This window comes from Nothoprocta perdicaria, unplaced genomic scaffold (assembly GCF_003342845.1).
Source record: "Nothoprocta perdicaria isolate Ctin4 unplaced genomic scaffold, notPer1 scaffold_46, whole genome shotgun sequence".
NCBI classification, from domain to species: Eukaryota; Metazoa; Chordata; class Aves; order Tinamiformes; family Tinamidae; genus Nothoprocta; species Nothoprocta perdicaria.
Window position 1 is genome coordinate 245,286 of NW_020455710.1, and position 22,233 is coordinate 267,518.

Consider the following 22,233-nt stretch of genomic DNA (forward strand, 5'->3'; position numbering starts at 1 on the left):
GGGTACGTCAATAAACACACCTGCAGCACAGTGCTTACGTCCACCAAAATACACTGCGCCCAGAGCAGGGAGTCAGGCACTCGGTCCCTCAAGYGACAGTGGAAATTGGTGCCTCCCCTGTGACTCCCATCCTCCGTAAGAAACATTGACCAGCAATATGCAGAAAGAGCAGAACTCCTGAAGGATCTGAATGGCACGGAGAGGGTGGGTGGCAGGGAGCATGCCAGTAGCAGAGCGATCAAGTTAAGCTGTRACATCTGTAAGTTTTCCCCTCTTGCCTTCATCTTTGTGAGGACAACTGATATTGCACACAATCGAATCGTTCTCTTTGGCCGCTTCACGTCCTTGTAACACAGAGGGAAAGCAGCAGGGAGCGTTTGGGACCAGCTGCACTCGGAGCYTCAGCTTGGCACGTCATCTCTGAAGGTTTGTCGTGCTCTCCAAGAACATCTCACTGTTGTGCATGGCTTCTGMGAGAGAGCTTTGGGCTTCCTCCTGAGCACACGCCCCTCGCAGTGATGTCAGTGGGTTTTGCCAGTGCCCTGCACCATCCTTCGGGTTAGCTGCTTGCAAGAAGGGTAGGGACTGCCTGGCCACGTGGCAGTTTGTTCTCTGCTTTGGTCTCTGGCTCCGTGGGCACGTGAGGACTCCTTGGCTGGCCCAACTGCAGGGCTGTCACAGGGGAAGTGGGTCTGTTCTCTTGCCAGCGCGTGTCCATGCACCCCACTCYGCCCCAGCTGACGGCCAGGTGGCATTAGCGTTACCTTTGTGGTCACACCATGGAGCCCAGCATAAAGAATGAAGTCTAGGCTGTGATTTGTGGTCCTCTGAGTCATGTTCGTTAATGCTCTTATTGCCATATTCGATGAGTTAGTGTAGACAGTGATTCCGGTGTGACTGAATCCTGATGGCCACGCGTGTCCTTGGTAGCAGGTCGTGGCAGCTCTTGCTCCACCTCACGGATGYGCAGCTGGGCGGACTTGCATCTTCCTCCGCCTGTGGTCAGGACGGCCACCACAGGTACAGCAGCTATAGCAGCAGCAGCTGCAGGCGATGACCATCATCACCAGCACAGTAACTGCAAAGAGGAGAAAATAATATTGAGCCATGACATAGAGAGAACATGGGAGAATTGCCCTGTGATTCTTCTAAGTTGTTTGATGAGTGAAGCTTGGTTTCTTGTTTATTTTTGCCCTCTGTCCTCTACCTTCCTACTTCCAAGTTCTTCTCCTTTGCATTAGTTATCCATTCAGCCAGACAAATGTCAGCCCGTGTCAGGTCTCAGTAAGAGCCATAGGGGYGTTGTTGGCTTGTTAGTGGCCCTGCTCACTGACCAGATCGCCGCTCGCAGTGGCCGAGAAACTGGATACTGTGACTCCCCCAGGGCCTTTGCAGGCAGTGAGCTAGCCTGCTGGTATTCTGCATTAGCCCTAATGGCCAAGGCTTAGTTTATCTGGAAGAGAAAAAGATGACACGTTGAGCCCTTCCAAATGCATTAAGAGCACGTGTGCGTGTGTGTGTCTGCATTCCTTAAAAGCCTGTGGTTGTTAGAAGCTTCCCGGGAACCTGACCGGTGGGGAAGCAGCTGTAGGGGAAAGAAAGAAGCCAAAGCAGGTGTGCCTGGTTCTGGATTCCAGCGCGGGGAGGAGCATCCCGGTGGCTGCACACCCTTCCTCTGGGCGCCGYGGCGGGGACGGGGAGGCCCTGCCTGCCTTCCTTCTTGTTTTCCCACTGCAGAAGCCGTCTTCATCCTCCCGAGCCCACGCAGGGCCTTGTTGTCCCGTCCACGTCATTGCCACGAGGGCAGGAGGGTCCTGCTGCGACCAGAGGTGAGCAGACACCCTCGTTGGAAGCACGCGGCTTCCACTGAGGTAGGCAAGGAAGGGACACTGGTGTCCTCCACCTGAGTGGCTTCGCATGGCAGGGAGCTCCCTCATGCCACTTGTCACAAACCACCTCAAGCAGTGCAGCAACGCGGGGTTGGGTAAATGCTGCTGTTTAATATTTGAACAGAGGAGATCCATTGCTGCCTGTCTAAGTGGGTGCAGAGATGCTCACGGACCATTAAACCTTAGAAACTAAATTGGGCTCTAGAGCCCGGTCTGGAAAACAAGTACTGAAAACACAGCCTGCCACCAGAGCCCAAGGGCATGAAAGAGAAGAGAGACCCTGACCCCCCTCTGCCTCCATGGATAAACTCACCAATGAACAGAAGGATGACACAGAAACACACGATCTCCACGGGGTCGGCCTTGGGCAGCCGCTGCAGCTTAAGGAGAAGCTTCTCCCCAATGACCTGCAGCTCCTTCAGAAAGCCTCCGGAAGACATCCTGGCTCCCCTGCTTCCCACTCCGTGCTGTACAGAGAAACAAACGGAGGGAGGATAAAGCTTTTCACGGGCTAATGCTCCGCTGCCGCCAGCCTTCTTATAGGGCTCGCTGGGGATCACAAGGAAAACAAGTTTGTCTGGTCTCAGTCCTTGCTCCCAGTAGCTAAGGTGGAGGAGTATTAATTGTCTGCACATTGTGGCGCAGTTTGCATTTCAAAACCGGGCTTTGAGGGTTGTTAGGGCAGTTGCACTGTTATGCAAAGGCAAAAATATGGTATTTCTCCTAAAAGGACACCTAGGTCAGCAAGCACGGAGCTGAAGCTGGACAGGGGCTCCCCTTGACTTTCTCCCAGTGATAGTAATTGACTTTRTTTTTCAACTGTCTTCTAGAAAGCTCTGCAGTTCTAACTCAAATTGTGTTCCAAATACAGTATTTGCATTATTAAGCTAGTCAAAGTTAGATACCTCAGTTTTGCCACCAATATTTGCTGTTCTTTGCCCCTGTAAGCAAATTTGTGCAAGGTGTCACAGTGCATAAGCTTGCAGGAGAGCTACAGAAGATAAAATTTCACTTCAGTCAGTTGGTGGAACAGAAGATTGGGAAATAGGCAGAGTCTTGCCTAAAAGAAGCTTTTGGACATGCAGATGGATTAAGGCTCTTATGTCATTAAATTTCCTAGCTTGGGCGTGTCGTAATAGTCAACACAGTTTTATGGAACTTAAATATTGCAATTTAATTTCCTTTTTTTTAGTGATAGCAGAAAGGCAAAAGACCCAGAACGAACCAGGAGTTCCCTGGTGCACATCTGGTTTGGTTACCCAAACAAAGGGATGCTTGGAGTTCAGTTTTTCTAAACATCGAGGACTGAGAGAGACCTTGGCTGTTCCTCTGCATGCTGGGCTTCAATACTACAGTGCCAAGTAAAATTACTTTTTGTGTGTTTATGCAATGCAGAAAGGGTTTTCTTTGTTCTTTTAAACCCAAGCGAAGGAATAAAAATCGGAACCAGCTGGTTTCTTCAGGATGGGGGTGGATGGAAAATTAGCCCCACAGMAAGAGCTCTGTGCAGCTTAGCAGGGAGGCAGAGCCGGGGCCTTTTGCCCTGAAAGAGGTCGTTTTGAGACTAGGGTTAAATGGCCTTTTCCGGATGGTCGCCCCACCCCGAGCAAACGGCTCCAGCACTGGCTGCTCTTTGCTTTGCACGGGGCGGTGGGACCTGGTGTCAGCAAGTTTCCRGCTTTGTTTCCATCCTGAGGGATGGGGTGAAGTGATCTGTGTTCCTTGCTCTTGGCTCTAAAAGAAAACCTTAAATACATTTCTCTGTATTTCTAGCTAAAAACGTTTCTTCCCCTTGGGGGTATTTCTGCCTGCCTAGGAGGTCTCCTGGAAGGGAGAAGCTGCATCGGGAGCAGCATGTGCAGGAACTTCTAAGTTTGGGTGTGAAACATAAAAATTACTGATGAGGGGTTGCTTAATCCCTCATGGATGAACACAGTGGCCAGTGTAGAAGGACAGGAGCTTGGCTTGATTCTCTCTCCTAAGTAATGCACATTCCTCTGCCCACAGTGCCTCACCTGGCGCAAAGTGAAGCAGTTCTCGTTGCAGACCTTGCAGGGAATGCTGCTTGTTTGCCTTGGTTTGAACCTCTTCAGGGACAAAGATGGAACGGCAGCGGCCTCCGAGCCGCCCGTGAGGCAGCAAATCCTCTCCCACCGGCCTGGGCGCCGGGTCCCAGCGCTGCCGCCGCTCTGGGCCTGCGGAGAGGAGCAAAAGGGTAATAAATAAATCTCTTCTCAAAAAAACCCAAAACAAAACACAAATGTATAAGCTCATATCTGCGTTTGTGAACTTCTATCTGTTCTGCTTGTGACTAAAGTCTTTGCTCAGAGCCAGTTTTGATCGTGATCTTATTCCCATCCACTTCAGCAGAACGGAGATCCTACCCTAAAGATTAGCAGGAAGGTAAAGCTAGTGCTGACGGTGCGGCTTGGGCAGACACGAGGCTGCTTGTTTATCTCCCTCATCTACAACACAACAGCAAGGACGTTACTTACGGATTTCACAGTTGAGTCATAAGAAAGAAGTGATTTTTTTCCTCAGCAAGCTCCCAGCTCACAGATGCCGGGTGGTGCAGGAGAAGTGGACAAAGCACCAACTATAATAATTATCATGAAAAAGGGATTATCTTGAAGTGATTTGGGGCCGTGGCCCTTAGCTGGCAGTTTATTTTCTAAAGCCACGTTGCGGTTCTAGAGCCTTGGAACAGCCCCTGAGTTCTGTTGGGGAGCCRGTGGCTCCCGGGTGCTGGGGAGCCTGAAGGAAACACGATTCCCTGCGCGGGATCCTCTCCCTTCCCATGGCCCTTCCCGGAGCTCCGTCCGGACACGCTGCTAGCGCAGCCGGGGCACTGCAGCTCGCTCGTGTTGTCCCTCGCACGTTGTCAACTTGCTGCAGATAAAACTAAGTGCAAAGAGCGTGAAGGGAAGCTGAAGGACAGAGCTGGGGGCCTGTGGCAGTGCAGGATCTGTGGCTGTTTCTTGTGGCTGTTCCTCAGAAACAGCAGCTCAGTGGGGCTAGAGCAGCTCACGCCTCTGCTCCCCTCCAYGCTGCAGGGCCAGGCAGGGGAGAGAATAAAATAAATCTTTTACTCTGTGTTGCTTTTGGGGAAATAAAGCAGAATCTGCCACAAGCCGTTAGCCTTGTGTGGAGGGAGCACAGTGGTGGCACAGTGGGTAGTGCAGAGTTTCAGGAAGGGCTAATGTTTGTGCTTAAAGCCTATTCATCCCGCTGGGCCTGCTGATAAAGCTGTGAAAATTGCTCTGATGGCACCGAGAATATCTGTGTCCTCCTGCTCTGCTTTAATGGACCTGAATGGACCATACTGAAGCACACAGGTGTTGGTTGCTCAGCTTTGCTGAGAACAAGGCCATTTATTAAAATGCTTTGTCCATTTATTAAGATGCTTCATCCTAGATACTGAGGCAAAAGCTTTGCTCAGGGTGTCTTGGTACCGCAGCTCTATTGCACGCGGGGGCTTCTGYGTGTCACCAAGAAAGCTTTGGGATGACGTGGGTCCACATCCCTCTGTCTGCCTTAGGCTAGTCCAATTGCTATCCATGTTCTGGAACTGGTGAAAKTTAAGCAGTTTTTGAGTGTTTCTGGCTGGGAAGGCTGTGTTCTTCCCGTGTGTCCGTGCAGGTGCATGAAAGAACTGGAAGAATGAGACTTTCGGTTAGTCACCAGCACGGTGGCCTTTCAGCAGCCCACCTGAGCATGACAAACATGAATTTCAGATTGTGGCTAAGCCTTGGCACAGGAAGGGAGGACAGGCAGGTCCTGCGCCCTGCGTGGCTGCCATCCCACCCCCTGCTGCGCGTCCCCGTCTCCCTGAAGCAGGAGGATCCGTAACCACCACCGGAGGCTGCATCCGTGTTTCAGAACGGTCCCAGAAGCTCAGATAGAAAGAAGGCAAGTCGCTGGTTTTGTTACAGCCATCAAAAGCAATGGCCCTTGCTCGCTGCCTGCTCGTGAGGCTTCGGTCACCGAGCCCACAGGGCTTGGAAGCAGATGAGAGCGTGGCCTGCATGCTCAATTGTGCTTACGTAGTTACGTCCCGTAGGGTTTTTCTCCTGCTGTGACCTGTTGCTCGTGGCCAGAAGTGCCAGCACCTGTGGTCCTGATGCTGCAAGTCCCTGTGGAGGTGGCTTGGATGTCCTGCACGGTGCCCGCTGCCACGTGGGAGGTGTTTCCAGCATCCTCACTGCACAGCGCCTTGTTTTCCAGACTCTCTGGCTATGGAGAAGCAGATGCTTTTTGGTGCTCTCAAACAAGTTAAAAAAGGTTGATTGGAACAGGACCAGCACAGGGATGAGAAGCCTCTAGGGCCTGGAGTAGCCGATGTGGTTGGAAATTGCACTAGGCAGTCCCAGCCCTCCCAGAAGGCGGCTGCTGAGCAGCTGACGGGGAAGGAATACTGTTTATTTCGGTGTAAAACTTCCAAACAAGCTGCAAACACACCTATTTCTTAAGAACACGAATGCCCCAAGTCTTGCCAGTTCCCACGGGCTTTGTTCTTGGTTCCTGGAACATACTCCTGGTTTCGGATGGACAAGGTCCGTGGTGCCTCCTGTCCCAGGCCGTGAGGAGTCGTTACAGGGTAGCTGCATTTTGGCAACGGATGCAATAAACCTCCTACAATTGTTAATTGTTCTAAGTCCGTAACGTGCTTCTGGGATGAAAAGAGCTATAGAAATGTAGCGTTATTATCGGAGCAGGGTTTTCCGTGTCGTGAACGYGCCGTTTGCTGGCGGGGCGGGAGCTGACCGGCCACATGAATCTTAACTGAGGTTCACAGGCAAGGCCCTTTTTTTCCCCAAAACAGGAGCAAACGGAGCCAGCCAGACCTATAATCATTCCTCGGCAGATGAAAATAGTTCCCAGTATCAAGAGAATTCRTTTTTTAACAGCACACACCCAAAGCGCAGTAAATTGCAGTTGGATGTCAGCGGAGAGAAGCTTTGACTTTGCCTGSTGGTCTGGAAAAGAAGGCTCCCAAAACTGGCCGAGATGACAGAGCAGCCCTGACTGGCTGCCCGTGTGGCTGAAACACCCTGTCATCTCTGCCACCCACTATTTGGAGATTGGTTTTGAGGTAGCTGTGTAAATGCCTCTTTCCTCTCCTACAACCTAGTATTAGATTAATATAAAAAGGCCCTGGGCGCCGGCAGTGGCTGCCGGGGCGCTGAGCCCCTTGGCCTCCTCCAGCCCATCTCCCAAGCAAAGTCCTCCAAAGCCCAGGAGACGACGACTCCCTGCCAGGCCCATCCTGAAGAAGTGGGGAAACCAAGGCACAGAGCCACGGTCTGTTATCCAGTGAAAGGAAAAGGTCAATTTTAAAAATAAATCTGTAGCTGTTCTACAAGGGGACTTTTTTTAGGCCCAAGCATTGCTGCTGCTTGAATTTCGCCTGAAAGTCTATTCTAACATKAGCAAAATAACCGTTTCCCAGCAAGCTGATGGAGGGGGAGCTGTGGCCTGTTTAAGCTCTGTAAATAGCGGCTTCACAAACGCGCTGGCAGCTCTCAGCAGTTCGGGGCTGGGGGAGAGGCATGTGGGGCCCCGCACAGAGCACTGGAAATATCCGCTGCATCTTCCTCGAGCCGCCTCCGTGCCCGTCTGTGGCTGCTCGCGACGTTGCAGACACCACGTGCATTTCTGAGATGTTACCGTGCGTTGCTCTGATCTGCCCCTTGGGGACAGGGGCTGCAGAGCGCGGGACACAGCAGCTGCCTCCTCGCCGTGGGAGCGCACGGGCCCTAGCTCAGAATCCCAGGATGGCTGAGGTTGGAAGGGACCTCTAGGGATCAYCCAGTCCAGTCCCTGCTCCAGCTGGGAYACCCAGAGCACRGGGCACCCGGTCGCATCCCGGCGGGTTTGGGAGATCTCCAGAGCAGGAGCCTCCACAGCCTCCCTGGGCAGCCTGGGCCCGGGCTCGGGCACCCTCACAGAGCAGAAGCTCTTCCTCAYGTGGGGCTGGAGCTGCCTGGGCTTCAACTTGTCCCCATTGCCCCTTGTCCTGTCACTGGCCACCACTGAGCAGAGCTTGGCCCCTTCCTCCCTCCATCCTCCCCKCAGGTATTGGCACACATTGATCAGACCCCGCTCAGTCTTCTCCAGACCAACCAGGCCCCGCTCGCTCGTSTTTCCTCCTAAGACAGAGTCTCCCATCCCATCACGATCGTTGTGGCTCCTCGCTGCGGCCACGGGCAGCTCCGGAGGGTCCTATTCCCCYGGGATTGGCTGCATCCACCCATGCTCACGGCACCTCCTCTCTGCAGCCACTCCTGCTCTCCGTGCCCGGCGGCCTCCCTCCAGACACGTCTTTCACATTGCTGACTGCAGCCCCCAGCATGCTACATGAGCCCCCGGCCAAAGCCATTAAGATCTTCTTCCCTCCAGGAGAACTTGGCCCCTTTCTCTGCATGCCTCCCCCTGCCCTTCTCCCATTGCTCCCTCCTCCTCGTTTTCCTCCCTCAACTTTGTTCTTCCCGTGCTTTCTCAAGACACCATTATGACTGCAGGGAGCTGCCCCAGCGCTGCCTCTGTGCCATGGGGATCTCCCTGTGTTCCCCAGGGCCTGGGCTCCGCCGCGGGGCTCTAAACCAGGGCTAAACCAGGACTTCTCCCCGCAGGCAGTGCCAGCTCCGCCTTCACCGGACACACCGACGTCACAGGGATCTGCCCTCCTTCCCACCTTAATGGGGCCTGAGGGAAGTGGAAATACCTGCTCCTTGGCATTCCTGCACCCTGATGGCTCGGATGGCTCTGGGGAGGCAGAGCAGCCTTCCTGCCGCCTGCGAGGCGCTGGGTGCCTGCGCTGCTGCCCRAGGCCCAGCCTTGCGGCACGGGGAACACAGCAGCCCTCTTCCAGACAGAGGAACGGGCTTCACACAGGAGCAAGGCGGCTCCTTGCAGCCGGTGCCCTTGCCGGCCACCCTCCCCACGTCCCGCAGCAGAGGTGGGGGAGGCTGTGGGTGCTTTCGTCTATTTGGAGGCTGCTTTTCCTTCCCCCCTCAATGCCAGCAGACCTCACAGTCTTACAGTTACTCTTACTGTTAAGTTACTAACAGTAAGACTCTTACAGTAACTCTAACTTAATGTTACTCTTACAGTAACTCTAACTGTTAAGTTACCTGCAGACCACATATGTGGAGAAATACATCCTCTCTGAGCACTGTTTCTAGGCTCTCTTAAATAGTAAACCAGCATCTGGTCCCAATACATTAGCTGCATATTTTTTTAAAGTGCTCTCGTTAGGGGCTGTGTAAAAGCTCCTCATTTATTTCTATTGAACACAGCTGCTTAACCTGCACTGTGCGTTAGTTCCCCAGGCAGGCTTTGTTTCTAAACTAAACTCAGCTGCAGGGAGGAGGAGCTGTGGGGCCCCTCGCGCTCACCTGTGCGGGCAGCACCAAGCCCAGCACCGGGCCGGGCTGGCGCAGAGAGCCCTGTTCTGCAGCGGCACCAGGGGGCTGCATGCGGCCGGGATCGKCAGGGAAGTCGCTGTGTCCGGAGGCTGCAGCCCCGCGCTCCGCAGCCCTATTAAAATCCCTCCCCTCCCGCCACTTCACCCTGCGGGGCCCCCGCGAGCACTTGGAGCTCTGCRAAGTGCTCTGGAAGCTCCCGCTTCTGCCCAGAGAAGCAGCCTGCGAAGGAGCCCCGCTCGAGCGAGCGCCAGCGCCAGCTCAGCCTTACCCAGCCGTGCCCCGCGGCCGCCCGCCTCGGGGTTCCTCCGTCCTCTTCAACTTTCACGTCATCCCTGCCCTCCTGCTGGCCGGGGGCTCCTCGCTTGCCGCGCGCAGCTCCGCTGCTGACAGCCAGCTGTTGTCCCGGCCTTTTTTTTGTTATGGGTTGTCCTGGAGATGCGAAGTTTCATGTTACTGTGTGTGCCAGCGAGGGAGGGCGGGCGCGAGGAGCCACCCGAGCCGGGTACAGACGCCCAGCGCCGCCACTTGTTGCTCCCTCCCTCCGCTCCGCTCCCCCTCACAAGTCTCTCCTTATTTTCCCTTTACTYGCATCGTTTCCTGGCGCAGGGGGTTGAATCCCTTCTCTCCTTGCGGCTGTGTTAAAGCAGTTAACTTGGCCCGAGTCTCCTTCCAACTTTTCCCTTGCGCCTCTTGAAGGAGCAGCGCAAGAACTCGCAGCGGGAGCGTCCGCCGGGGCAGCGCGGATGGTGCCGCAGGGCGAATTTGSTCCGTGCCCTTGGCGAGTCGCTCGCCCTCCCTTGTTTTTCCCCTTTTGTGTGCTGGGCACAGCTGACGCGCGCGCTCCCGTCTCGCAGGACTGTTGGAGTTCAGCCAGTGTTTGAAAGGATGCAGTCCTGCAGACAAGTGCAAAATGCGGCTACCTCATCTGCCGCATGCTTTGCATTTCTAGTCGATGGAGCTTCTTAAATGCTTTTTGTCCAGCAGTTGCTGTCTACCTACGTAACTCATCTCTGTATAATTTTTAGTGTTTTAATCCTCTGATTTCCTGGCCAACACTTGCTCTATTTCTAGGACCTCTTCCCACAAAATGGGGAACTCTTTCTGAACTCAGAGGAGGGACTCTTTTTTTCTGGGTATGTTTTGGTAATGTCTTGCAGGAGGCGAGTGACTTAGTGGCTTCCCTGGCGGTTCATTTGTTTGCAGGAATTGCAGGAATAGGGCTAGGACTGCATGCACAGCACAAAAGCAGGTAGGAGACATGGTGCAGACGCCCCTGTGGTCGGTGCAGCACTGAAATTTATTGCCATAGGAAAAAAAAAAAAGCACACTAACAAAACATGATTGTTTTCTGGTTTTCATCCTATCCCATGACGTAAAACTGTGGTAGGATCTTCCAAATGAAGTAAAGATATTTTTTTTTTTGACATTTTAAAGACATGGTCAGCTTGTGCATAGTGCCACGAGAGTGGGAGAGGCGCCTGGTCAAGTTGTGTGTCCAAAGGCCGGAGTGAGTTTAGGCCGTGGCCAACAGTGCAGGCTGCCAACAGCTGATGCGAAGCAGATCAGCCTCTCCCGTGCGYTGTCAGCTGCTCCGGGGCCTCGGCAAGTTCCTTAGGAAGCTTCTTCCGCGCTGTGTCGATGCGTGAGGAGCCGGGTTATCAGGACCTGCTGCCCGCGGGCAGCCTTTACGTGGCGGTTCACCAGCATTCCCGTCACTGAGCCTCTTTGGGGCCTTTCGGCACTTCTGGGGTTGCAACCTCCGTTTTGCAAGTGAATTTCCCTTGTGCGTGGGTACCCTTGGGAATACTCTTGTCTCCAGGTGGCCCTGGTTTGGGTCACTGCACAAAGAAACAGGTAGGAACCAGAAGCGCTCGGCTTTGCCCGCTCGACAGCCCCAAACGTGAAGGTCCAGGTCCTGGCAACGTCAGAGCTGATGTCTGCCCCTGCCACAGCCCTCGCTCGCGGCCTCCTCCYTTGGCTTTTGGGCAGGGAGGCGCGTGTGGAGCCCAGCCAGCATGGTGAGTGCTGGGGCGAACGGGGAGAGGGCCGGGCCYCGCTGCGGCCTCCGGCAGCCCTGCTCCGAGCAGCGCGTGCCTGCTGAGCGCGGCGGCCTGTTTTCCTCCCGGGGAACAAAGGGCTGCCTTGCAGCTCGCTGGCCTTTCTGTTCCCCCGTCGCGGCAGGACGGGCAGCGCCGGGAGCTCTTTGGGAAAGGCAGCACAAGGGCCTCGCGGGTGCCGTGGCCGTCCCCCCCTTCCCGGCCCTGTGAAAGGAGCCCTTTCTGCGAGCGCGCGGGGCGGGTGAGTCAGGGCCGCTCCGCAGGGGCACATAAAGGAGCTTTGTGGCGGCCCTCTGCGGGCATCGGCGCCGCGCGGCCGCAGCCCCGTCCTGCGCCGCTACCTGGGCGCCCGGCCGCCCCGCGCGGGCCACGGCCTCCGGGACCTGCCGYGTCCCTGCCCGGCTCGGGCAACCTCCAGGCCGCGGGGAGGAAGGAGCCGCCGCTCCGGGGACGTGGGACGGCCACTCAGGCACCTTGTGCATGGCCCTGCCGAGCCCCATGTGCCTCCCGCCCCGGGAGCTTCCACTTCAGGAGCCTCCGCTACGAGTGAGTGGATGAAGGGTTCGCTCCTCGCTTTCTGTCCTCCTCCGTGAGGCGTCTGGCACACCAGGTTGCTAAGCCAGCGAGGACAGACCTTGGTAAAGAAGGAGAATCCCCACTTGGATCCTTCCTGATTGTGAAATAATTCTCCTGGTGCCTCCCGGCTGCAGGATTTGGGCTCAAAATGCCTGGTGGAGTGAGTGTCTCTGGGCGTCCGGTATCAGGATTTTAATTAAGGGACAACTGGCCATCTCTGTTGTGAAATCCAAGTTAAAACAGCAGAACAAAACAAAACTCCACGGGCTTGCTGAAAAATGTGTCTGCCTTGTTCTTCATTTGCCAGCAAAATTACTGGGTTAACTAAGGGTTGTTCTGGAAGAGAAATTGTTTCCTGCCTGTGTTGCTAATGAGCATGAATCTGTCACTAATTTTTATTTTTTACATAACCCAAAGCGTTAATGTCTGCCAGAAATCTTTGAAGACTCTTGGAAAAGTTTAATCATCTTCATGTGCCAGGTTTGCTAAGGCTCGTAGAGCTGTGGTGCAGTGTTTTATGAGCAAACGGATTGGTCTGCAACAGTTTGCATGGATGTTGAACTCTACCAAAACCTCGACTTGAAGCAAGCTGAGAACCCAAACGTCCTTTTCTGAATAGTGCTCCCCGTTGCGCCAGTCCAGGCTTTATTTCTGTGACTTTATGTACATTCCTGCTCTTTCAAACATAGATTTGTTCACCTCCAAACCACAAACTGTAAAACTGGAAGCTCTCCCATGTGAAATACAAGGGTATATTCTAACCTCTGGGGCACAGGGACCAAAATGATTCTGTGCATATTTATCTTAGAGCCATTCTGATTGGGCAGGGTTTACATTGAATATATTTGGCCAGTGGTACCAAATTTATAACTACATATTTATTATACTATGGCTTTGGTAGTATCAAAATCTGGAAGTGTTCTGCAAAGAAGACTGATGCCTCTGTCTGTTTTACACGTGGGGAAAGGAGGGCACAGAGCCCATAAGCAGGGTGCCAGAGCCCCAGTCCTACTCTAATGTTTGACCCCTCTGTTTCTTGCTGGAATCAGCATTCCCTGGGCAAAAAAAAAAAAAAAAAAGGCTCAAACCTTCATCAAAACAACCTGTGCTTGGGGGTTGGTGCTTTCCATTAAAATAACGACCGGGTCCCTTTCCCTTTTGTCCCAGATGTCGCCACGCTGCCATAGCGAAGTACTTTGGGGACGTCACGCCACCCTGCAACAAGTGCTGCGACTACTGCAGGAACCCGGGCGCAGTGAAACGGCAGCTGGAGTCGCTGGAGCGCTGCAGCAGCAGCTGGAGCAAAACCTGCATCGGCCCCACCGGCTCCTCCTGGGACACTTACGATCCAGAGCTGTAYGAAGGAGGGAGAAGAGGCTGCAGAGGTTTTAGCAGGTCTGTGTGCGGTAGCTTAAACTCACGTGAGCTCTCAGAGAGCATCTTCCAGCAGCAGGCCCTGCCACTCCTATTTTTAGCACACGTTTCTGGTATTTTCCTGTAACTTTCTGGCAGCAGGAGCTGGAATTTAGTTTTCCACGTGCTTTGGCGGCCTTGATCAAGTGCATATCTCAGGGTGCCAAAAGCTGTTTGGTTGAGTGAAGCAGTGCCCTGCAGAATGTAACTGGTCCATAAGCAGAGCTGGCCAGGCTGGGTTGCAGCCGTGGAGCAGGTCAGGCAGGGTGGGATCTCTCCGGCTTGTGCTGCAGCGAAGCTCTGCCACGCRGCCCAGCCGCTGCCCGGCCCTCTGATTTGTTCTTGCAGCTGCAGAGTTACTGTGGGTTCGTTCTGCAGGCTATTCCAGCTGAGCTCTACTTGTGACCTGAGCCTGTGTTTGATGCCAGGACTTGCAGTTGCTGCKGTACAGCGCAGTCCAGTCTGCCACTTGGGTTCTTGATGCTGTACGTGACTCGCTGGTGGCTTTAGCTCAGAAGCTGTCCTGGTTCCCAGCCTTGGAGTTCTGACTTGTGGTACCTGGACGTTTGGGCTGTGACCACTGTAGAAGGCTGTAAAAGCTTGAGCTGCATCTGGGAAGGAAAAGGCACAACATTTCCAAATACCAGGGAAGGTGTTTTAATTTAATGTATGAGTGTGTGCACAACTGCAGCGACGAACAGATACTGGGCCCGTTCAGCCATCCATGCTGCAAGGGCAGGAGCAACTGGCATGAGGGCGGGCAGCAGCTGCGCARCCCATGGCAGGCACTGGCAGAGCTTCTGAAACAGAGCCCTGCATTGTCAGGACACTGGCTCCTGCTCCTCATCCCGTCGCRTTCTGCGGAGGGGAGCACTGCCCAGGCTCAGGAACGGCAGCAAAACTAAGAGCTGGGACTTGTTCGGAAAGGATCTGTAATTCCCCTTCTTTGTAAATACCAGGACGACCCAGGCTTTCCAAAGCCTGGGCCCCAGCCAGAATCCCAGAATGGTTGAGGTTGGAAGGGACCTCTAGAGAAAATCTAGTCCAACACCCCTGCTCAAGCAGGGCCACCTAGAGGGTGTCCCCCTGCACAGGGTYGCAGCTCATGCTGCATCTGCCTGTAGGAATATTGTTTTTCCTCTTKCTCTCCTGCCTTGTCCAGGTACGACGATGAGGAGAGCAGTGGGAATTGGGATGAAGCCAACGAAGAAAATCGCAAACGAGAATGGAACAACTTCTACAAGAAGCAAATGAGTCTGCGCAAAGTAAGAGACACCCAGGCTGTTTGCAACACAAAGTCACAGCACAGATGCTAAAAGCAAGACTTAAAGGCTTCCTGGCACTGCTGAAAGCCAATCATTGCACCTTGTTGTCCTGACTTTTTCTAATCACCTCTGCTTTTTTTACTCAATTTAATTACATACTGAACTCTCTTTGATGCTAATTAAGAGGATCCAGTTGTTTTTAGCAACTCTGGTATTAGCAAAAACAGATTCTCCCATTCAGATTCTCCTGTACATTCCTATAGTGAAAGTGAACTTCTGGCTTTGAATTCCCAGCCTTTGCCTCCCTTCATCTGTTTTGCTGCCTTTTCAGCATCTTCATAATTCCACCATTAATCTTCCCTGAAGCAGAGAGATAACGTGTCTCGTGTGCTTGTAGACCTACATGTGTTTTGCAGGGTTGGAAATGTTTGACTGCTCTGTGTTTTTTTCCAGGGCAAAGAACCAGAAAAGGAAGATTTTGATCCTCCAAGTAAATATCATCTTTGATTTACAGAGGGCTTTCTTTGGGAGAAGGGAGTCTTGTATTTTGCAGCTGCATCTGATTTATGTTGTATCAGCCCTGGGGGTAACAATCCCCAAGCACAGAGGTTAGGGTTTTGGCTGGGGAAGCCTGGCTGGAGGAGATGAATCTGAACTGAGGCCTGCTCAGGGTGAAGGGATGGAATGCATCTTTCTGAACAGCTTTCTAAATGAGTAAGAGAGAAAGAAAATGCTGTCTATTCTGCTTTGCAGGCTCCCTCTTTTCTGTAGCAGCAGTCATYAGTAGGGCTGTATGGAAACTGCTTAGGAACTGGGCACTTTCCATTTGTGCTACCTGGAGCCCTGTCTAACAACACGGTACTTAAGCTATTGATATTTCCTGCTGCTCTATTCAGCCTGTTTAATTTCCATTGCCATTGCAAGGAAGAGGGAGAGAATCGGGTTCTCCAAGAATTAGGATGCCTAAAAAAAAAGGGCTTCTAGCATGGGGAGCTTTTAGGGAGCTGGCAGCCAGTTGTAAGCTGGCAAAGAACACATCCCCATCCAGAAGGAGAAATYTCTCTCCAGCCTCTGCCTGCTCTTCTGCAGTTTGTAGCTTCTGCAGGTAAGAGATGATTACAGCGGCCCTTGGGTGACTCTGCAGGGACGAGCATGCCAAGCAGTCCTGGGCTGGCAGCCTGCTAATGAGACTGGAGATGTTCTCCATGAGCCCTGACCTTGCTGTGACATCTTTCCCAAATGTCTCTTCCGTGGTAGGTGCAGACTGCCCTTTGAAGGATGCCTCCAGCAGGAGAATCTCTAAGCTCACAGTGAAGGTAAGAAYAACTGTTTAACAGTCAATCTTGTTGACTCACAAAGGAGAGCAAAGATGTTTGTTTGCCTTCCCCATTCCTGTTCTGTCAGAGATGGAAGTCCAGGGGGCATCATGACTTCTGTAGAGCATGTGTAAATATCCTGTATTTCATAGGGACGGGAACACTGCTTGAGGATGCTGGAAGAAGCTTTGACCAATAACCAGAAAGTTCCAGCAGCAACAGGAAAATGGTATGAGACCTGACATGAGGATTCCTGGGTCCAAATCTGCTAATTCAGATGGATTCTAGGAGTCACAATTCCTCCCTATCCCACAAGATGGGGTTAGCGTACTTCYCAAATCCAGCAACTAAAGACATGCACTTTGTTTAAATCTCTTTCCCCCACCCGCTCCATTTCCCGGCAAGTCACCTTAGAGCTTAATTGGGATTTACCATTTATCCTTGTACCAAAGGGTGTGGATTTTCTCTGCTTTCTGGGAGATGTTTAAGCATTAGTGTTCCCTTTACAGATATAGAGGTGTGTCTTGCCAGAAATCACCCCAGCCTGTGTTACAGGTCAGACCCTCACGCCTGTGCTGTGGAGCTGGAGTATGAAGCTTTCCGAACCACTAAAATGGCCAACTCCTACAAGGCAACCGTGTTAAAGAAGGTAGGGCTCTAGGTCTCCTGTGTTCCCTAACCCCCAAACAAGGGGTAGCCCCAGCTAAAGGGGAAATAACATAGAGTGCATGCAGGAAAGACAGAGAGCAACTTTACTTTACCTGGGATGTCTTCCAAGTCTTTCCTGGTGGTTTTGTTTCCAGGAGATGCCACCATCACACTGGTTTCACATCTTTGTTGGCTTTACCTTATAGGCTTTGGAAACCTAGATATCAGTGTATGCTTATCCAGATATCATCTAGGTGTAGCAATAAAGGGATTGCAGAGGTCCTAGACTATCACTGATGATACAGCAACCTTAGTTTGAATTAACTGACTGAGAAAGTCTCTTTCAGGATGCTGCTACCCTTGAAATAAGTGTCTCTCCAGGGAAGACACGTGTCTTGCCAGAAGCAGGCATACGTCAACGTTTCAAGTCCCAAGAGAGCATTTCTGTTTACTCTTCAGGTAGCAGAGATCAACAAGGCTTCAAAAGAAGGAGAAGTATTCTCAGGTTTTGGGTCAGGAACTGGTAGCTACAGCAGCTCAGAGGCAAAGTCTGGACATCCAGCAGAAGAGGACTTCCTCCCTGCATCTCAGGTTTATTCGGTGAGTGAGTACAGATGGGATGGATGAGGAATGAGGAGTTTGGCTGTCAAATCACACATCAAATGCACATCGAGTAAGTTTTTCTTACCTTGCTGTATCCAAGGATGACATCTGTCTCCTATGACTTCAGCCCAATATATTTCCCTAATGGCTCAATTAATGATTATGACGGTGAGTCAKTTTTAGAGCCCACCCTAGGTTATGGCTGATGCAGTGTATGGCGTCCTGCCCTGGGGTGCACTCAGGACTTGTCCCTGTTAGTCACTGCTTTGCTTCTCAGGCTTCACTTCTCCCATTGCTCATCACTAATCTTTCCACTGGCAGATATTACCCCTTCCTCATCCGTTGGCAGATATGGTGACCAAAGCTCATGCGATGTCTTTTCAGCAGGGCTGTGTGTGTGAGAACAATCCCTGTTGGCTTTCTGCAGGGATCAGACACYGCAGGAGTCACTGCCACGGTGCTTGGACTCCTTTACTGGCAGTCTTCATAAGAGAAGGCTCCCTGACCCAGGTGTTCCATCCTCGAGACCCACAGGGGTGCTGCAAAGAGGCTTCCATCCCATCAGCTGAAGGGAACATTTCAAGGAAACATTTCTTTCCAACACTTGTCTTGTAGTAAACTTACTTTGTCTACTCCTGTTTATCAGATACCTCTCCCATCAGTCAACCACTCTTGCAGATCTTCAGGTGCCTCTCCCCATCACAGTGAGGATGCTGAGTTGCAGCTGTTCACAATGCACCAGACGCTAGTCCTTCAGCCTCTGCTGAAGCTCCTGCTAGAACTCAAGCTTATCTGTGGCTCTACAGCATTAAAAAAACCAAAACCCTTTCTTTTAATCTCCTGCTGGCCCYGTTCCAAGTGGCAATCAGGAGAAAATGCTCCTCAGCAGAATGGGGTGGCTRCAGCACCCTAGTTCAGTCTGGTCACTTGAAATTACCTTAGTAGCAACATCCACTGAGTTGTTCAGGGCAGAAGAGAGTTGATACGGCTTCTCCTCTTGGCATCCCTCATCACATGCCTCTCTACTGTTCTCCTGCTCCTGTCTTTTCCCTTCCCATCAAGGTTACTTGCTTCCCTGGTCCTGTAGTCCTCCTATTTCAAAGGGCAGTTCCTAGTTTGGTGGGATCTGTGCCCTGCTGTGACAGTACTGGCAAGGAAGTGAAAAGCTGCCTCCTTTCAGGATTCTGCACATGRAGCCTCCTTAATGCTCTTATGTCCTTCCTTTTTCCCTAGTTCAAACCCAAGCGCGTTGGAGCTGTGTTTCCAAAGAAATCCAGCCTGTTCCAGACAGCTTCGGAACTGCTGAAGGTCAAGGAGGAGAGCAGTGCCAAACCTGATGAAAAAGATGATGATTGTCCAAATGGGCAGGAGAACAGCACCTGCAACCTGGAACTGGACACCAAAATCCCTGTTCTCCGGAAGAAGGAAAGAGCAACCAATGCATTGCAAGAGRGTGCTGCAGAAGAAGTACCCCTTCCTGAAAAGAAGGGACAGCAACCCAGTTCAGACACAAAAGCTTCCCTTGGGGATAGCCCTCCTAAGAAGGTCAAACCTAGCAAGAAGCAGCAAATGCTGGCAGAAGCAGCCAAAAAAGAATCACAGGACATCTCCAAGTTCTTCTCCCTCGGKAAAGCTGGATCTAAAGTCACAAGTTGCAGCTCAGCAGAGGAAGACTGTTCTGCAAGGACACTACCTCAGGTTTCTTCTCCAAGCATATGTCGAGAGAAACTGGTATCTCAGGAAAACAAAGATGTCTCTGGAGAGAACGTGACTGGACAGTCCCTGACAGAAGATAAAGAGTTGGAGGATTTGGAAGGATCACTGACTGAGAGAGAGGAGGACTCTAAGACCCAGCAAGCTGCTAAATTTGAACTACTTCAAACAGAAACTGATGACAAATCCAGGTAATCCTCATCTCTGTGCTCCCTACATTGCTTCACTAACTCCTTGAAGGTTAGAATTGTGCATTATATGCTTGGGAGGGAGGCTCCTACTTTTTTATGGAAAGTCTCAAGGATACTGACAGTGAATGCAGTAACGTCTTTACTATGGAATAACAAAAATTGCCCTTCTCTCCACTCTTCCCACACCAGTGCTGTTGAAAGTGTCACAGAAGCTGAGCTAACTGCTGTTGGGGAAGGTCAGAATGGGAAGAGAGCAGGATCAGATGAGGTAGGATGGAAAAACAGATGAATGCTCCTTTCCTCTGCTCCTTCTGCTCAGCTTGTACCAAGTTTCTCTCTGGGAGTGACTTTCCCACTTGAACTTCACCTAATAGTGTTATTTTTCTGGGAAGAGCCCAACTACAATCACAGTAGAGAGAACCRTGGTTGAGTTACCCTCCTGGGATGCCCCTTCTACCCACTGGACCTGTGCTAGCAACTCAAACAGCAGTGCCCCCCCGCTTCACTCTGTTTTGCTTCCCTTTCCCCAAAATGAACAGGGTTTTGCCCTTTGCTGATGACTTACCTGGAATGAGCATCTCCATCCCATCTAGACTGGTAACTAACTATAACTAGCAAGTTGATTTTTCAAGGCAAGGGAACAATCACAGGCCAGCAGCCCCTGGGACCACTCAGCAGCAGACCGTGGAGACCCTTCCTTGCCTTTTAGCCCCTGCTTCTGCATTTGGGTCTGTGACTGCCTGGGAGCTGTCTCTCATGGACGGGGTAGTTCTCTCTTCCTGTTACAAGTTGAGTGGCAGTGCAGCTCTCCTGCGTTGATGGTGCCCGAGGGCTCCATCATGCTCAGYACACAGCCTGGAAGATGCTTTTCTATCCCTTTCCTGTATGAAAAGGGAAAAAAATGAAGTCCCATACAAATTCCTGCATGGTGTTCACTAAAGGAAGAGCCTGCTACAAAGATTTGTGTTCTTAGAAGGCAATAGCTGCTTGAAAGGCTAATGCTGCTGCTGCTGCTGCTGCTGCTGCTGCAGGAATCAGTGGATCAATGGTCTTGGTTTTACTCTGTTCCCTCTCCAGGATATGGAAAGCCCTGCGACTAAGAGGCTACGGACAGCAGCAAAGTCTTCTATTCTCTCCCAGCCAGAAAGCAGAAGTGTTGGTCCAGCAAAGAAGAAAGTAACTTTTGATCCAAACATATCACAGTGCGACAAGGAAGGAACCAGCAAGACCCTCCAGCCAGTGACCAAAGGCATGTCCCTCAAAGAGACTGCAGACATCGTTGTCAAATACTTGACGCCCTTCTACAAGGGTGGCAAATTTGCTTCCAAGGTAGGGCACGTTTCAAGGCTTTCTCTAGCAGAACATTGCTGAATCTACCCACCAGTCTGGGGCCYCAGGAAGGGAAAGGGGTGCTAGGAATATTTCTGCTAAGTTAAATGTTGGTATTTGCTACTGTTGTGACTCTGGGTCCAGTAACTTGCCTCTCCCAGGGAAGTTTACGCGTGAAAAATTGGCATCACGTTGGTCCTATACTTGTTCAGAAGTGTTTTATGCGTTCACATTACATTCTGGCAGACTTTCATAACTTTTACCTTGTGGAATAGAAGCAGATAAAGTCCAGCTTTGAGCTGGCTTATCCGATGCATTCTGCAAGGCAGCAGGCATGTGCAGGTGCTCATCCAGCGCTGAGGGGTTAGGTCTAGTTGCARATTTACAGCACTGTGTAGTTTGTGCCAGTTGTTTGTGCTACAGCCAGCCCATACTAAAGCAGAACAAGTGTGGAAATGGCTCAGTGACCCAGCTGCTCTCAACCTCCTGCCATTTCTCCTTCCCATCTCTGTAGGATCTGTTTAAGGGCTTTGCTCGGCACCTGTCCCACCTCCTGACTGAAGAGCAGAATCCGGCCCGCAAGACTGGTGAGTTGGTTTCTGGGGATGGCACCAGTGATCCTGGGCTCTTTTGATGCTAAGTGCATTGAGCTTTTAGAGGGGGTAGTTGTCTTAAGTATCTTCTCTAAGGTGGTGGTGCTGCTTCTCTTGCAGTGAAGGAAGAAGCCCAGAGACTCATCAAGGAATTTTTCAAGACACGGGTCAGATGCGAGAGCGAGATGGACTGGCAGGAGCTGCAGAGCTCGGAAGGATAATCTTGGCATCGTGGTGGCTCTTTCCCTTCCTGGAGCAGGTGGGACCAGGGGATCTTGCTGAACTTGGCCAAGGAGAGTTCTGGGAAAATGCAGCAGGGAGCTTTGTCCTTCCCCTGCATTTTTGTTCTCTTCTGTCTGCAGTGTCACCTTAGTGACACACGTGTTCAGGAAACCACTTTCTGTGAACTCAGAGCGTTTCTCTGCTAACCAGGGCCCTGAAGCCCTCCAGCACATCTCACCAGGACGTGCGGAGTCTGCAGCTGCTGGCTAGGTTAGGGGCTGCTGCCTCAGGTGTTCTGTAGTGCCTCCAACCTCTGCTCCCTGCAGCCATCTGGGAAGGACTCGCGTTTTCCAGCTGGGAGGCTGCGTTGGGATAACATCCTCTTGCTCCCTAGGTAGCTGCTCCCTTTGCTCCCCCTTTTCTTATGTTCTTATTTCAGTGTTACCAGTAGAAGCCTTATGCTGCAACCCCCTTCTGCTTTGCTCAGGGCCTCCAAGGAGGGAGCTGGTTGAATTCCTGGATGGAACATTTTCCCTCGGAGGGCAGTGTTTTGGTTTTACCCTGTGAGCACTGCCTAGAGAAGCTCAGATTCTTCTTGTTTTAATCCTAACTTTGTTTTAACTGCACCCAGTTCTGCCTGCCCTCCAATTTAAGTGCTGATGCCTCTCAGTGTTAACCTCTCTAACAGTGGCACCAAGGTTGCTGACACCTTTCCAGCAGTCACTTGTGACCCCCTAAAGCCATATCTCTTCCCTGTGCCTCGCTCACAGCATCCAGGACAGAGGGCAACACTGCTGATACAAGGGGTTAACATAGCACTGTGGCCCTCAAACTGATGCTGTGCTGCCTCTGCTGCTATATTTATGTAAGGACCTGACTCTTTAAAGAACCTGATGCCCAGGCACAAGTCCTTTCTGTTGGGTTTTTGTTGGGTTTCTGCCTTTGTTCTGTGCCTGCAAGAGGATGGTGGCCTCAGGTACTAGTGCTGCTA

General features: G+C 51.9%; 2 protein-coding genes across 2 annotated transcripts in view; one reads left to right on the plus strand and one right to left on the minus strand.

The window, feature by feature from the left end:
• Positions 1 to 22,233, plus strand: part of RECQL5 (RecQ like helicase 5) — a 35,515-nt gene extending 13,282 nt beyond the window's left edge. Inside the window, exons 9-20 of the mRNA XM_026046829.1 lie at positions 13,117 to 13,344; positions 14,525 to 14,627; positions 15,081 to 15,117; positions 15,885 to 15,943; positions 16,096 to 16,172; positions 16,499 to 16,592; positions 17,051 to 17,191; positions 18,428 to 19,098; positions 19,288 to 19,366; positions 20,176 to 20,427; positions 20,942 to 21,014; positions 21,141 to 22,233. Of these exons, the coding sequence (XP_025902614.1) occupies positions 13,117 to 13,344; positions 14,525 to 14,627; positions 15,081 to 15,117; positions 15,885 to 15,943; positions 16,096 to 16,172; positions 16,499 to 16,592; positions 17,051 to 17,191; positions 18,428 to 19,098; positions 19,288 to 19,366; positions 20,176 to 20,427; positions 20,942 to 21,014; positions 21,141 to 21,241 (1,915 nt within the window). The 3' untranslated portion in view covers positions 21,242 to 22,233. The remainder of the gene's footprint in view (positions 1 to 13,116; positions 13,345 to 14,524; positions 14,628 to 15,080; positions 15,118 to 15,884; positions 15,944 to 16,095; positions 16,173 to 16,498; positions 16,593 to 17,050; positions 17,192 to 18,427; positions 19,099 to 19,287; positions 19,367 to 20,175; positions 20,428 to 20,941; positions 21,015 to 21,140) is intronic.
• On the minus strand, positions 805 to 3,967 carry SMIM5 (small integral membrane protein 5). The gene is made up of 3 exons (XM_026046734.1): positions 3,905 to 3,967; positions 2,203 to 2,356; positions 805 to 1,078 (listed from the first exon to the last, which is right to left on the minus strand). Exons 2-3 carry the CDS (start codon positions 2,327 to 2,329, stop codon positions 957 to 959), a joined length of 249 nt encoding a protein of 82 aa, XP_025902519.1. The 5' UTR covers positions 2,330 to 2,356; positions 3,905 to 3,967; the 3' UTR covers positions 805 to 956.